This window comes from Filicampus tigris, chromosome 11, assembly GCF_054856515.1.
Source record: "Filicampus tigris isolate MCC_2025a chromosome 11, RoL_Ftig_1.0, whole genome shotgun sequence".
NCBI classification, from domain to species: Eukaryota; Metazoa; Chordata; class Actinopteri; order Syngnathiformes; family Syngnathidae; genus Filicampus; species Filicampus tigris.
Window position 1 is genome coordinate 6,667,439 of NC_141227.1, and position 14,702 is coordinate 6,682,140.

The 14,702-nt window shown below is 40.5% G+C and overlaps 1 protein-coding gene across 2 annotated transcripts in view; it reads left to right on the forward strand.

Annotated features, from left to right (window-relative positions):
- Window positions 1–896: 896 nt before the first annotated feature.
- inpp5a (inositol polyphosphate-5-phosphatase A) overlaps window positions 897–14,702 on the forward strand; it is a 166,941-nt gene continuing 153,135 nt past the window's right edge. For both annotated transcript variants that reach the window (XM_086045492.1, XM_086045491.1), the window contains exon 1: window positions 897–1,404. In XM_086045492.1, the coding sequence (XP_085901618.1) occupies window positions 1,327–1,404 (78 nt within the window). In that variant the 5' untranslated portion in view covers window positions 897–1,326. The remainder of the gene's footprint in view (window positions 1,405–14,702) is intronic.

Here is a 14,702-nt window from a genome sequence, read left to right on the forward strand (position 1 = left end):
TTTCTCAAATTCGCACATACACACATTATTTAACATTAAATGTTATGATGGGGTATGCCACAGCAGACATGGTAAGGTAACGAGGAAAGAAAAACACATAGTTTAACTTTTGAAGAATTGTAGGCGGTGATTGTGAGTTTCAGGGGAATACATATGCTTCTTGTCCCAGAACAGACCGCCTCCAGATTTTGATAATTCCTATCCTACTGTCTCTATGTTTTTCTACTTCTCTATGCTTGCTGCTTCAGTGATGTGGAAGAACAAGAGGCAGCAGCAGAAGAACAAGACGTGTCAAGGTGTGTCAAATTACGGTCGTATTTTGTTGCCCGACTTGTGTTAAATAAACACATAATAGAAGAACAGATAAAGACTCGTTTTCAGTTTTTGAATTTCCAATATTTAAGCGAAAAATAGGAGATAGCTCGTTACAGCAACACTGCCTCCGAGTGGATGGAGGATGGATGGCCTTTTCACACGTGAATATCCGAGACCAGTGTGTGTACATGTAGAAACGGCGATTGCCTAAAGAATAATTGTGCGTGCCCTCTGATCCACAAACATTCAACACTTCACAAGCAGAATTGAATAATTCCAAATGATGAGCCACGGTAAATGCACACACCATATTGAAAAACACACACAAAATGTATTTGTGGACCTGATATACACGTGAAAATCGCCGATGTATTTGTGTGAATATGTCTGAGACAAATCTCTCCCCATAAAGTGCCAGCACCCCTAAGGTTCTCACCCTAGACTCGCCTCTGCTGTCAAGCATGCTTATCATGCCAGCAATCTCAAGTCAGAGAAGTGCACGGCACTAGAGCAACAGCTGTGTTTACAGTGCGCTGGCCCTTTAAGAGAGCCCCGTGTTTCCGATTGGCACAGTGACGTCACAGCAGTGCGGTACTCCAGCCTATCGTGTCTGAAGACTGAATGCGATGGTCCTGGTTAGAGTCCTGCTTCACGAGGGACACTTTTACACTGTTCCAACCAAGGAAAACGCTGCTCCCTGAAATGAAGCAAATCCCACAGGCGCTCGCCGTGGATTAAAACGGAAACTTTTACGATGGAGATGGGAAAGTAGCGCGAGAATCAGCAGGGCTAACGACCGTTGCCAGCGGACCTTGTACTGCAAAGCAACTCCTCGTTGATGCACGCTCACTGCTGAAAAATATGCTCCAGCCGAGCCACCTCAGCCCCGGCGTCAGTCGCGAATTCCCCGTGTTTTAAGCAGCTTTCTGAGACGTTCGCCTCCGCTCGCTGGTTGATTTGCTACCTGTGAAGTTCGCCATCCACTCCTCGACCCACCTGCGAGAGAGAATCATGGCTGGAAAGCTGACAACGGCGCAAGGCACGGGAATACTGCTGGTGACAGCCAACGTTGGATCCCTGTTCGAGGATGTGAGTTTTTCCGTTCCGTATTTCCTTTTCCACCCTCAGCGTTGTGCACGTACTTGGTTTGATTTGTTTTACGTTTTCCCACACGTTTTTGTACGCGTTACTATTCCAACATTTCAGATCGTCACGACTCGCGCGTTTCAAGTCGCCCGCGGTAGCCTAAACAGCAACAGTCTCGCGCAGAAACACGCGAGGCTGTCATACTTCTCATAAACACTCTCACTGGCTCTTTATGTTCAACGTTTCCTGTTGTGTGTTTGCCATGGCCCACTTTCTCTCTCTTGTCATGTGTGAGCGTGTATGTGTGTAAATTATTAAGATGTCAGTGAGAAAAGGAGATTCACAGCACAAGCCCACGTTGTTGTCTGGTGGCCAGCTCAAACAAAACCTTATCAAAGGATGACAATTATTCTTTTTTTTTTTTTCTAGCACACAAAATCTTTTATAAGTGTCATAGATTTTTGCTAATGTTGCGGTTACTAACCAAAAATCTGAAAGAGTTTCATTTGTCACTTGAGGGTTCTGGAGCGAACAGTAGTGGTTTGAGCTTTAGCACATCAATGAAACCTTTTTAAGTCAAAATTTAGAATTGAACCAAAATGTATCTGTAAAGTTGCACAAAACTTCACAACGCAAACCGATGCTGTCATTTCCTCACAAGAGGTCAGTGCAGAGTGTTACCGGATTTACTTCAGGCCATGGGTAGCAGGCAAAGCAGTAACATCACTGTTTGCTATTTATTTGTTTTGGTTATGTTTACACTTGTGTGGCAAATTATTATTGGTAAGACTTCAGTTTATTAACAGTGATTGACTTATTTTTACACTTGCGCAGTGGAACCTCAGGTCACAAATTTCGTTTCGAGACTATTCATGAACAGACACATTTTTCCCCCCTTGAAGATGAATGGATGCTGTGCATGAATGCTGTGGCTGATTGTGAAGCAAAGCAAATGTTATATGATCATTTTGTTCGGAAGCTGATTTGTTCATGAATGGGGCCTCTGGGTTCCACTGCATTACCTTGTTATTATTTTTGCATTTGACATCTTTTTCTACGCCTTTGTGACACTGACGTCAATGTGTAAGCCAGTTGCACCAAATTAGGGTAAACAGGAGAGTTGCTCAAATCCTCCAAAGCCTGAGTGATACTTTCAGTGGTGTTAGCAGTGTGTCTCCCTTTTGTTACATGATGGAAGAGTTCTCCCTCTCCGACCTATAAATACCCCGCCTCTCAACACAGCTTCAAATGTTTCATGGATTTTTCTCCCCCAAACTTTTAAACGACTCAGTCAAAATGTCCATGGGGGTTTGTTTGTGTTGTTTGAGTGAGTGTGCGCTTCTGGTTCTATTTATAGCTCCGAGTGTGTTGGTACCCCTTAAGTAACAGTTGAATGAAGTCTTTGTGGACTTGCATTCCAAATTTAGGTCTGCTCATGAGAAGTGTCATGTGAGACCCTGATCTCTAAGACACAACGTGGAAGCAATCTGAATTTGGTTATGTCTACATAGTATTTTGTTCAATGTGTAGATGAGAAATTATACTTGTCGATAGACACATTTATTCATTCGTGGACAAATGTTTAATGTTGACTGCTTGCTAAATTTGTGTATTACTTTTGTGCCGGATATACTCAAAGTACTCTCTATTTTAGACATATTCCAGATTTATCGTAAACTTTATGGAAATGTCGCCAGTGTAATGATGCACATTTCTAACTTTGCGAAATGCATGTTAAGAGGAGGAGAACTGAAACTTTTATACTGCTTTAGAACCCCTCGGTCAACTGAACCTCCTTCTAAGATTTGAATTTAACTTAATGTATTCTCTGCGTGTGACGTGGAAATTATGTTCTCGGCACCGATTGGCTGTCGCAGAAGGGGGACAAATTGTGCCCACGTGTGCCGGCCTGAATTACTGATGGAACCTAGTGACGAACTGACGATGCCCACCTCTGAAAATTGCCTGTTAGAACTCTCCTAGAGGGACTTTTCAAATATCAAAAATGCTAAAGTGAGATTTCTTTCTGTCATTCAGTGCTGTCATTCGTCTATATGCTGTTTTCCTGATTTTCTCTTCTCTGTATAAAAGTCACAGGAATAATGAAGGATTGACGAATTCGACCCAGGCATTTTCTGCCTTCAGAGGTACTATCACAGCTGTAACAGATGCGGGATGCCACCTGTTTAAGAGGACTGCCATACTGGGCAGGACGTACTGTTTAACACTCCCAGTTCCTTCTCCCACCCTGTTTTGTTGAAAGTAATTGTTGCTGTCTGGCAGTGATTTCCATCTCTCCAGATGCTGGCACAAACATTGCCATACTGTACATCAGTTATTATGTGGTTGCAGGATGCTGTATTGTTGTGGGAAAGTGCACACAGTATACAAGCAATATAGGGTTGATCCATGCCAAATCACCCCCAAAAATCTGAAAATTTGAACCAAGCAGATTTTATTTTAATGAAACTTGGTGTACTTGCTGATAATGAGGGCACAACACCAAATCTAAAAATTTTAGGGAAGTCAAAGCAGGAGTTTGGGAGCTACGGCCTGCCAAATTTGGACATTTTTGGCAAAAAGGGGCGTGGCCGCCTTCTTTTGAGCGCTTAGATCTTAGAAAGTACCGGGTCAATCTTTACAAAACAGGTATTTTGGAAAGGGAATTCAACAAGGATTCCAAATCTGAAATCATTTAGAAGATTGCTGTATATTTTAGTAACTTGGTCTTTTGCCCAATAATTTGACTTTTAATTTAATCTTGTGGATCATTTGGACCTTAGCAACATTTTTTCTAGAAACGTAATCTCTCACATGTTCTGTAAAGCATATAAAAGTTTCAGAGATGTACATTTCTTTGTTTGGCAGCAATACGAGTCAAAGTATCCATACCCTCAGATTTTCAATGAATATTCAATTGATTTGATATTGCAGGTTTGGAATCCTTGTTGAATTCCCTTTCTAACAATACTCGTTTTGTGAAGATTGATCTGGTAGTTCCTGAGATAGTTCAAAGGAAGGCGGCCATGGCCCTTTTTGCCAAAATAATTGAAATTTGGTGGGCCGTAGCGCCCAAACCCCTGCTCCGATTGATGTAAAATTTGAGATTTAGTGTTGTCCCATCACAATCACCAAATACACCAAGTTTCATTAAAACCAAAAACTCCTTGGTTAAACCCACTGGGTGATTAGGCATGGAACGACCCGTATACTGCTTTGCTGAGCTCAGTGTAAAAGACACAAGTGGATAAATGCCGGCACTACGGTTGCTGATATGATGCAGTAATTTTATCTCTGTCAATAAATGAGTTTAAGAAGAGTTATTTTACAGTATGATGTCCTCTATGATTATTTTGCGCTTTTTATCTTGCATGCTACTGACCGTTGTGATGAGCCAAGTAAAACCCACAGATGAAAGGGTAGATTGTTTTGTGGTTAGTGAAGTCATTTGATAACAGCTGGATTTGGATTAATTAATCAAGAGGCCACACTAATGTTTGGCAATAATACAAACACAATAACAAAAATGATAATAATAATAAAAAACAAAAATGATGACGATAATTATGGATAATATTAGGCTGCAGAATCAAATAATATACTCTTGGGTTGAATAGTGGAATGCTTTGATATGACAGTTATCAAGAGAAATCAATTTCTTGATGTGACCTAAAGAAAAACACTGCACATTTTTGTTACATAATGTTGCACCTTTCCAAATCATCTTTGGCTGAGTACTGCCATTTACTTTAAAAGGGCTAACACACATTAGCCTTCCATGAAATTGACCATGTTATTAAAAATGATAAGTGAAAGATGATAAAACTGTCATTTTAACCAGTAACTAAGCATCGTATAATCTAGTTGACATGCTTTGAAATTCAAAAAGTGGCGTCAGATTGAGGTGGGTTCACTGGGTTTGACCGAGTAAGCAGGAAATCAAGGATATATGGCAATACAAAAGTGAATGAATAATAGTGAGGCAACATTGAGACAGAGAAGTGCAACACCCTGCTGGGCTGCAAGGATTTAGTTTTGATTCTATGGCTATTCCCATGTATTATTGTCTGGAAAAGTTTATGAAACAAAGGTGAGCTGATGCTATTTTGGTGTTCTCCGCGGTGTACCGACTTCCAGCCAGTCATAACAGGCTTTTATGAGAGTTGTCTCCAAGCTCCAAAATACAGTTGACAAACATAAGGATTGAATGGAAATTGCTTTCAATAATGTTCCATTAACTGCTGTACTTTGTTGTACAGCGCATAGATTTTACATACTGTATTACCTTCTTCATTACAAAACCTTATGGCCACTAATAGAGCATTTTCATAAATACAGTACATGCATACTGTCAATTACAGATTGGCTTGTTGATTTTTATTTACTAACATGATTTGTCTTAGACCAAGGTAATGACGTAAGGTCTGAATGCAGTCCCGCTGTACCTCGCAGTGCTCTGGAATGGATTTAATGAAGCTTGCAGATTTCACACTACATTGTAATTGTGACAAAGTACCTTTACCTTTTGGTCTTGTGTGCAATGATTTGTAGGCGTATCCAGGTTATGTTGCTCAGCCAGGTTCCGTGAAACACATTTGAAATGCGGCACTGTTATGCAGAGCAGAAAAAAATGTTCACCTTCTCTCAACTCAATGGAATTGACCAAAGCGCAAATGCAAATTGCTACTGAGCATTAAGGAATCAACTCTTAGGAAGGCCTTTCACAACCAAACTAAACCGAATAACCGAATTGATCGTTGTCCACTGCGCTGCAGGATACCATCTCATTATGGCAAATAGTCATCAAAGTATATCAGACAGCATGCTTGTCATCAGCCTGCAATACTTAACTTCTATTATTAGGGCTGGGCAATACATTTTCCCAAGGGGCAACATACTGTACACATTACTCTGTTTGGCGGTACACAAAGAGGTGCTTTCAAAGTAGCATGACTGAATAACAGCACCGTGATTATTTTATGTTTTAGTTTGATTCCATAATGAAGACTTTGTGTGCGTCAGTCAGAGATTGGAAAGGCTAAATGTTGCCCATGGGCAGTATAATGCCTTTTGGGTGATATTTTTAAACAGTGGAGGAATTCTTTCAGGCGAGAGTCATCACGCCTCCCAGGGTTGTGATTCCACCCCCAGATTTTTAATTGCCTTGTCAAATTACCCTTCAATAAGATACTAACTCCCCTGCTGTGTCATCTGTGTGTGAACTGAGTTGTTCGCCTTCGCTCCATTACATGACAGTCATTTTTTCTGTCGGACTACAATTTTTAAATGAACCATATAAAATCAGATTGAATTAGTGCTGCAACTGATGTCGATTATATTTTCCGGTTAATTGATGAATCGGATAAATAAAAGTTTGATTTCCATCCCAAAACCAGTACATTCTTTCAAATGGACAGTGCTGAAAATGCAGACACGTAAGTTGATTATGATTCATTCACTGGTTTGGTCTGTAACATAAAAGAGAAGAAAAATAGGAAAAAAAATAAAAAAACACTGATCATGTGTCATCTTCCAAAGCGCTTATCCTGTACAGGGTCACGGGGAGGTGCTGGAGCCTATCCTAGCTGACTATGTGCGAAAGGCGGACTACACCCTGAACTGCCAGCCAGTCGCAGGGCACGCATACCCACACACACACACACACACACACACACACACACACACACACACAGACACATTGGGAAGTGGGAACTGATCCCAGGCTGCCCGCACACAACTCAGGCCAGTGTACCTCTACACCAGGGGTGTCAAAGTCAAATGGACGGAGGGCCAAATAAAACATTTTGCGACAAGCCGAGGCCCGGACTGATAGAATGTTCATTGAAATTAAAAAAAATGTCCAAATTGGATTGCCTGCTGATGATGTCACGCTTTATGTTTCTGTAAGATGTTTCCTTGCCTCTATGTTTGTCACCCCCCCTGGCTGTTGTGTTTTTATCTACAGAGTTACTAAATAAAAAATAAAATAAAGTACATTACTGCTACTTTTGTGAGGCAGCTCGTACGTCAGCTCCATTTGCGTTTCTCCTGCTAAACTGGAAACAATTTTCTGGTAGATTCGGGCTGCAAGATTGTATGAACTGTACATAATGTGAAGTAAAACGGAGAGGATCATATGATTGGTATGATGTCTCTAGCTGACCCTATTTTAGAGTGGCAAGGTATGGATGTGGGTGCTCCTGTCAGAGAACACAGGCCCGTATTTCACTTGACACATCTATTTACTGTGGTCTGCAACAACACAGACAAAGAATAACCTAGCAACATCATCCAATGCACATCCATTAGTTAACAATATGCCTAAACATTACAATTCACTGTATTAAGCAAATAAACAGCCAAACAATACATACAATACATATTCACACGTTTCATCACTAGAATAGTTAGCATACTAACCGAAATAATTAACTAGTGTTCATCAACGTGACATCACTCACGAGAGCATATCTAGGCTATTATGTACAGCAGTTACCTGACACGAACCTAAATGATTAAACTCACCTTTTAACATTTACACACAACATCAAACATGGTGAAACACAGGAAATCTGCAACTACTGAGTTTGCTGGCACGAACAAACTATTAGCTAGCTTTGTCGAAGCAGAAAAAAAGAAAAGAAACCACGTCTCTCGCTATTAACACTTAGTTCTCGAGGAGCGTTCAATGCCTGCTCACAGTGTGGCACATTTCAGCACTACATCGAAACTCAATGAATTGATCAAATGCCAACAATTACTAATAATAAAACAACGTGAGATTTCTAACATGAAGTATTTCTTAATAAAGTGTGTTTTACTCCAAATAACTTTTCACCACAATCCCATTCTGAAAGACACGAAAAGTGACGTGAAGTGTACAGTCGGCACGTAGACGACCAAAGTAGCGGTAATGTTCGTTATAACAACAGCCAGGGGGTGACAAACATAGATGCAATGAAATACATTACAAAAATAGTGTAACGAATTGGGTTATCTGTGTTCTAGTCGAATTTGTGTCTAGCCAAGTTGTGTTGTTTCCAAGGTTAATGAATGCATCATGCGGCTTGCTGGATGGAAGGGGATGCGAGCGAGAGTAGCGGAGGATGAACAGGAGAGTGCTTGACTGAACGGTTGTCGTACTGTATTGGCGTCCGCTGCGGCCCACAGTAGCCGGTTGGACTAATAAAAACGTGATAATTAAACAACATCTGTGTTCTTGGACGATGCTACAATATATTTTAAAGCGTAACGTCATCGGCAGGCGCGAAGGACCCGATCACATCTGCTACCCACACCGGCTTGCTGCCGGCTGCGGGCCGGATCTAATAATAAAGAAATATCATCCCAGGGGCCGTAGAAAACCTTCTCGCGGGCCGGATGTGGCCCGCAGGCCTTGACTTTGACACATGTGCTCTACACCATCAGCGATCCTCACTGATCATTGTTTTTCGAAAGTAGAATCAGATATTTGCAAATGCCATATTTTGATTACATTTGATGAAGTTTTCCACTGATTCTTTGTGCTTGATGAACTAACTTTCCCTATCATCTGCAGACCCGGAGGGAGCATTAGCATACTGTATGTTTCATTGTATTGTTATTGTTGGTTAGTTGTTTCATTGTCTGAAATAATTACCGACAGTTTTACACTTTTACACATCAGTCGTCGCTTCACTTCCCCTTCACTTGTGAATCCAGTGTCGTCTCTTGGCAGACAGATAATAATAATAATAATAATAATATTGGTGCAAATGAATTTATGACAGATGTTGATATTTTGTGACATTTGGGACCTGAATATTTTTTCCTTTCTTTTCTGATGTCCATTGATGTTAAAAATTGGCATATTTGTCTACTTGATTAATTGTTGAGGATTTTGCAGATTGTGTGGAATTGATTGATCACGTCTTGAGCTTTAATGTGAATACTTAATACTGAACCCTAAGACTAACACCACAAGAACTATGACGATTCAAGTCACGCACAAAGCACATAAATACAAATGTAAATGCATCTAGGTTAGGATGACCCAACCCCATCTTTTAACAGACTTGTCCAGTTCTTCAGCACGTGTAGTGTGAGTGCACGGATGTCTGTGTGTACACGCCATGCGTGTGTGTGTAGTTCCTTTCACTGCCTTATCAACGCTGCAGAGTGTTATCACTTGGTCTTCCCCCTGCAACAATAAAGTTTCCACTGTGAATAGCTCAAAACAATGCAAACCCTCCATTGTTTCTCCATCTTTCAATTGCTTCCAAAGGCTATTTCTAGATTTCAGCTGTGAGTATACAATAGGTCCGCCTAAGACGTCCTGCTAAAAAAGCTATTAATAGTTTTGTCAGGAAAATGCTTTTATAGTCGGTGTGTAACTAACAGTATGAATCAAAGCCTTAAGTGTTTCTATGGAGAGACATTCTTTAGCAGCACACTGACAAAGTCAAATTGATGTTTTATTTATAGATTGCTATGTTTTGCTTGTGTCAATGTGTTGAGAGGCTTTTGAAATACTTCACACTTGGCCTATCTCCCCACATAAACGCACACACTGGCCATTTGCCAGTTTTGCCATTTGCCTGTCAGCACTCCTTCACACAAGTGCCAGTTCATCTCAGGGGCTTCTTGGGACTCGCCAGTCCACACCTCAGTGAAACCAATAGCATTGACTATGCCTGTCCTACTACATTGCAAAACATTTGTATCACCCAGTATGGTCAGAATATGTGCTTGTTTGACAAAGAAAAGACCAGAACTATCCTCTCAAAAAAGGAATGAATACAACAATTAGGGCCTGATCGATTAAAAGGCTTGGGGATTAAATCGTCCGATTTAGCTCTTCTAAACACCAGTAAAAATCGTCAGTAAAAAATCCCTAATAGCATGGATGCATTTTTGTATCGATAGCACACGCTTTAGTGATGATTTATTTTCGATGTAAATGCATTGCTTTAATGGGAGAGTAGCCCGTAGGCACAGCAGTCAGCTGAGCTGCTACTTTGTGCTGGTGTTTCATGGCAGCCGCATGGTTGAAGCACTTGTGCTTTTGAGCTTTTGTATCGTGAACCGAGCGTGAGAATAACAAGTAACTTGCGCCATGGTCCACGTATTCGCATTAGCATTAGCAGCTAGCTTCATTACATCATCGATTATGTTCAGCTTTTTATTGAAATACATTCACCAGTAAAACAGATTGCCGGAACGTCCAATTGTCCGTCTTTCTCTTAGTTTCTCAGTGCTTGGCTCCCCGGTGAGTCACAAAGCTGCGTTCTTTCATATCTTCATTCTGCAGTTAGTTGTCATTATTCTTATTTCATCATTTGCTGTCTTTAGGGCGGCACGGTGGTCGACTGGTTAGCACGTCCGCCTCACAGTTCAGAGGTCGTGGGCTTGAATCCGGCCCCGGCCTCCTTGTGTGGAGTTTGCATGTTCTCCCAGTGCCTGCGTGGGTTTTCTCCGGGTACTCCGGTTTCCTCCCACATTCCAAAAAACATGCATGGTAAGTTGATTGGACACTCTAAATTTCCCCTAGGCGTGATTGTGATTGCGGTTGTTTGTTTGTCTCTGTGTGCCCTGCGGTTGGCTGGCAACCAATTCTGGGTGTCCCCCACTTACTGCCCGAAGACTGCTGGGATAGGCTGCAGCACACCCACAACCCTTGTGAGGATAAGCGGATTGGATAATGGATGGATAGATGGATGGTTGTCTTAATGTTTCAGCTCAATTTTGTTGCATCTGCACCATAGAACGTGACAATAAAGGCTTTCTATTCTACAGTATTTTGTGGTTGTTTTTGTGCTTCATAAACAAAGTTGAGTTGAGCATGTCAAAATAATCTAGTAACATGGACCTGCACTTGCTGGACCATAGAAAATGGCTCATTTAATGAGATATGGTGCTTTGATCGCTCCACTGACACTTGGATAACTACAGCAATTACATAAACACGTCATTTATGGTAACTTGATGCCATAAATGACTCTGTGTCTTATGTATGAATGTACTGTACTTCTTGCTACCGGTCACCTCGAATTTCCCCATTTGGGATTAACAAAGTAAATATCCATCTATCTATTGACGTTGGTAGTTACTATGTAATGGCAATAAAAACTGTGAGAAAGCAAGCCAAAATGTCGGAAAGACAAGTCAAGATAGCTATGCCACCACACAGGCAACTTCAAAATAAAAGCTTACTGAGGCTGTTGCATTGGCATCAATGTATTATTTTCTGTACAATTATTATTATTTTTCTCCGCGGATCATGTGCGGCCCGGACCGTGATGTGTGATTCGTACAGATCACGGATAAAATATGCTCCGTTGCACCACTAATGACAGCCCTAGCGTGTGTGCGCGTGGATTGTGCCATGCACGTGTGTGTGTACTTCTAAATTTAAATTATCGTTGTGACACTGTTTTTTAGTTTATATTTAGTTTCTATTGTCCACATTGTTTTGATACACTGTGATCTCATTTGAAATCTCCTGGCCATAGTTCATATTTTACATTTTTTTACTTTCCCATTTTAGTGATCAAACCAGGGATGGCCAAGACGTTTCTCCGCCCATTCCCATAAAAAAACAAAAAACAAAAACAAGTTGACGGCGATTGACGTCAAAGACGCTCCTCGTTGTGAGTTCCACTGTTGGCAATTACTGTCGAGGGCATTCAACGAGATCATTTGTCTACTATTTTTTGTGCAAAGTTGGATATGCTGCGCCAAACTCTTAATTCTGGTGTTTGAGGATTACCTGTCAATCTTAGGTTATTTTAGCATTAACTGAGAACGATACATGTCGAAAATGTATCTTATTTGTCTTCACAGAGGTGATGATTAATGACTTAGGAGTGACACTGCAATCGTTAGCCGGGCTAGTAGCCAGCCAGAGCTTGTTGCTAGCTAGCTGGTGCGGCGTAAATTACACACTGAATTTGCCTTGTCCTCCGACTACCCGTGGGTAAGTAACGTGAGCAATGTCCAGTGAAACTTTTTGGGACCATCTTGGTGGTTGAATCTCAGATTTGCTATTGCATTCACATGAAGCCGGATTTATTCTTCGTTTCTTCTTTGTGCTTTGTCATTTCTTCAAATTAAGTCATCTGTTTATGTCGTGCAATTGGGATATATAGGGGAGCGAAAGATAAATTATTCATTGCATTATATAGCTTTTAAATTAAACGGCCGATTAATCGGTAACAGGTAATTTTTTTCCTGCCAAATATCTGAATCATCATCGGCCTCAAAAAAATCCATATTAGTCGGGCCCTATCGACAATGCTCACTGTTTAGCCTCTATTTTGTATTTGTTGTTTCTGCATTAAGAACGGATACCTGGTAAAACTGCTGATGTAAATGTCCTGCCTAAGCCCTTTTTAATAAGGTTGTACTGTATGATAGAAACATGCATCTTTCCTGTTCCACGGAAGCAGTCTGGCAGCCGAAGATGTAATGTACTTAGGCTATTTTAAGCTGTCCAATTCACATAAAACTGCCAGACACAAAACAGGACAAGGTTTTTTTTACAAGGTCTGCCAATTGTTCGGCGCTTCTGGCTTGTAAAGTATCAGGAAAATTATTAGTTTGTTGTGTCACATCTTCATTACAAATCACCTCAGAAATGCTGGGCTAAGATTTCTCAGAGCATGTTTTTCATTGCGTATACTGCAAACCCACTTCAAGTTTAGACATGTTACTGTATATAAGGTTCCTTTGTTAGGCTTGTCTTGACCTGACATGAGTCACATTTGAGTAGAATATCATTTCTCCACTTACAGTACATATACCAACATACCAACAGCATATGCCAAACCTTAACTCTAACCCGAGTGTGTCTGTGTTTGAGAAATGTTCTGCTGTTGAGAAATTATGAATGTCAAATAATAGGCACCACGTTTTGTGTAATTTAACCTCACATTATTTAATTAATTTATTAATTTATTTTATTTTCTCCTACCCATTACATACGTTTTCCTAAATAGTTTGCAGAGAGAAAAACATAGCATTCCTCGTCAATTTATGTTGGTTAGTTTAAATGAATTGTTCATCTGGGAAAAAAAAACAATTACATAGAACTTTGCCAATTCCTGTTTATGCGTTTCACTTAATGACTATTGTTTACTTATCCTGTCCACGTGTGTATAGCCATCCGTGGGTTTCCTCATTTTGTCCTATATATTATTGTTTACTTCATTCCACTGGAAGGTCAACAGCAGAGTGACTAAACTGCCTGGGAGACATAGTTTGAAAGATCCAATGAAGAAGGAGGAACAGACATACTTTTGAATTTGATAGGTTGCCTTTATAAAATCAATAAGGTATTTGAAAAATTATTTTGTAAACATTATAAAGCTAAATTGGCGGTCGACTGGTTAGCATATCCGTCTCACAGTTCAGAGGTCGTCGGTTCGATCCCGGCTCCTGCCTTCCTGTGTGGAGTTTGCATGTTCTCCCCGTGCCTGCGTGGGTTTTCTCCGGGTACTCCGGTTTCCTCCCACATTCCAAAAACATGCATGGTAGGTTGATTGGACACTCTAAATTGCCCCTAGGTGTGAGTGTGAGTGCAGATGTTGGTTGTCTCTGTGTGCCCTGCGATTGGCTGGCAACCAATTCAGGGTGTCCCCCGCCTACTGCCCGATGACAGCTGGGGTAGGCTCCAGCACGCCCGCGACCCTGGTGAGGATGAGCGGTATCGATAATGGATGGATGGATATAAGGCTAAACTAACTTACTTCTTCATTTATGGCAGTCCTTTTGGACCCAAAGTATCATTGTTTTTCTTGGTAGATATTTTTTATTTTCAAATCCTGTTGATATTGAAGTGCACAACTCTGTGATGCAAATGTTTGTTTTCTGGCAACAATTAGAACTCAAGTCATACTATAAGAGTAATATTGGGCAATATGGAAAAAAAATCTATCACGATAAAGGCCATTTTATATCACGATAACGATATACCATGATATATTTTCAGTTATTCTATAAAAAAAATCTACAACACAATATGACTGCTTGGCTTTTCACTTTTGAAGTGACATTAAATAGTCCTGTTTCAAATGAGAAATGCATCCAGTAGAGGCACAAAAAAAATTCTGACATAAATTGATTAAAAAAAAATATTCGACTGTAATGTAATTTTGCAACATTTATTGTGTAGATCTCAAAAGTAAAAATCAAAACTAAGGACTGTATCATGAAAACACATTGCATTTGTAATATTAATGTACTATACGCAACCATTTTCTGAATCATTTCCTTGAGCTAGATTCAACAGCACCTCTGCTTGGTACAGCCAAGTAATGTACTCC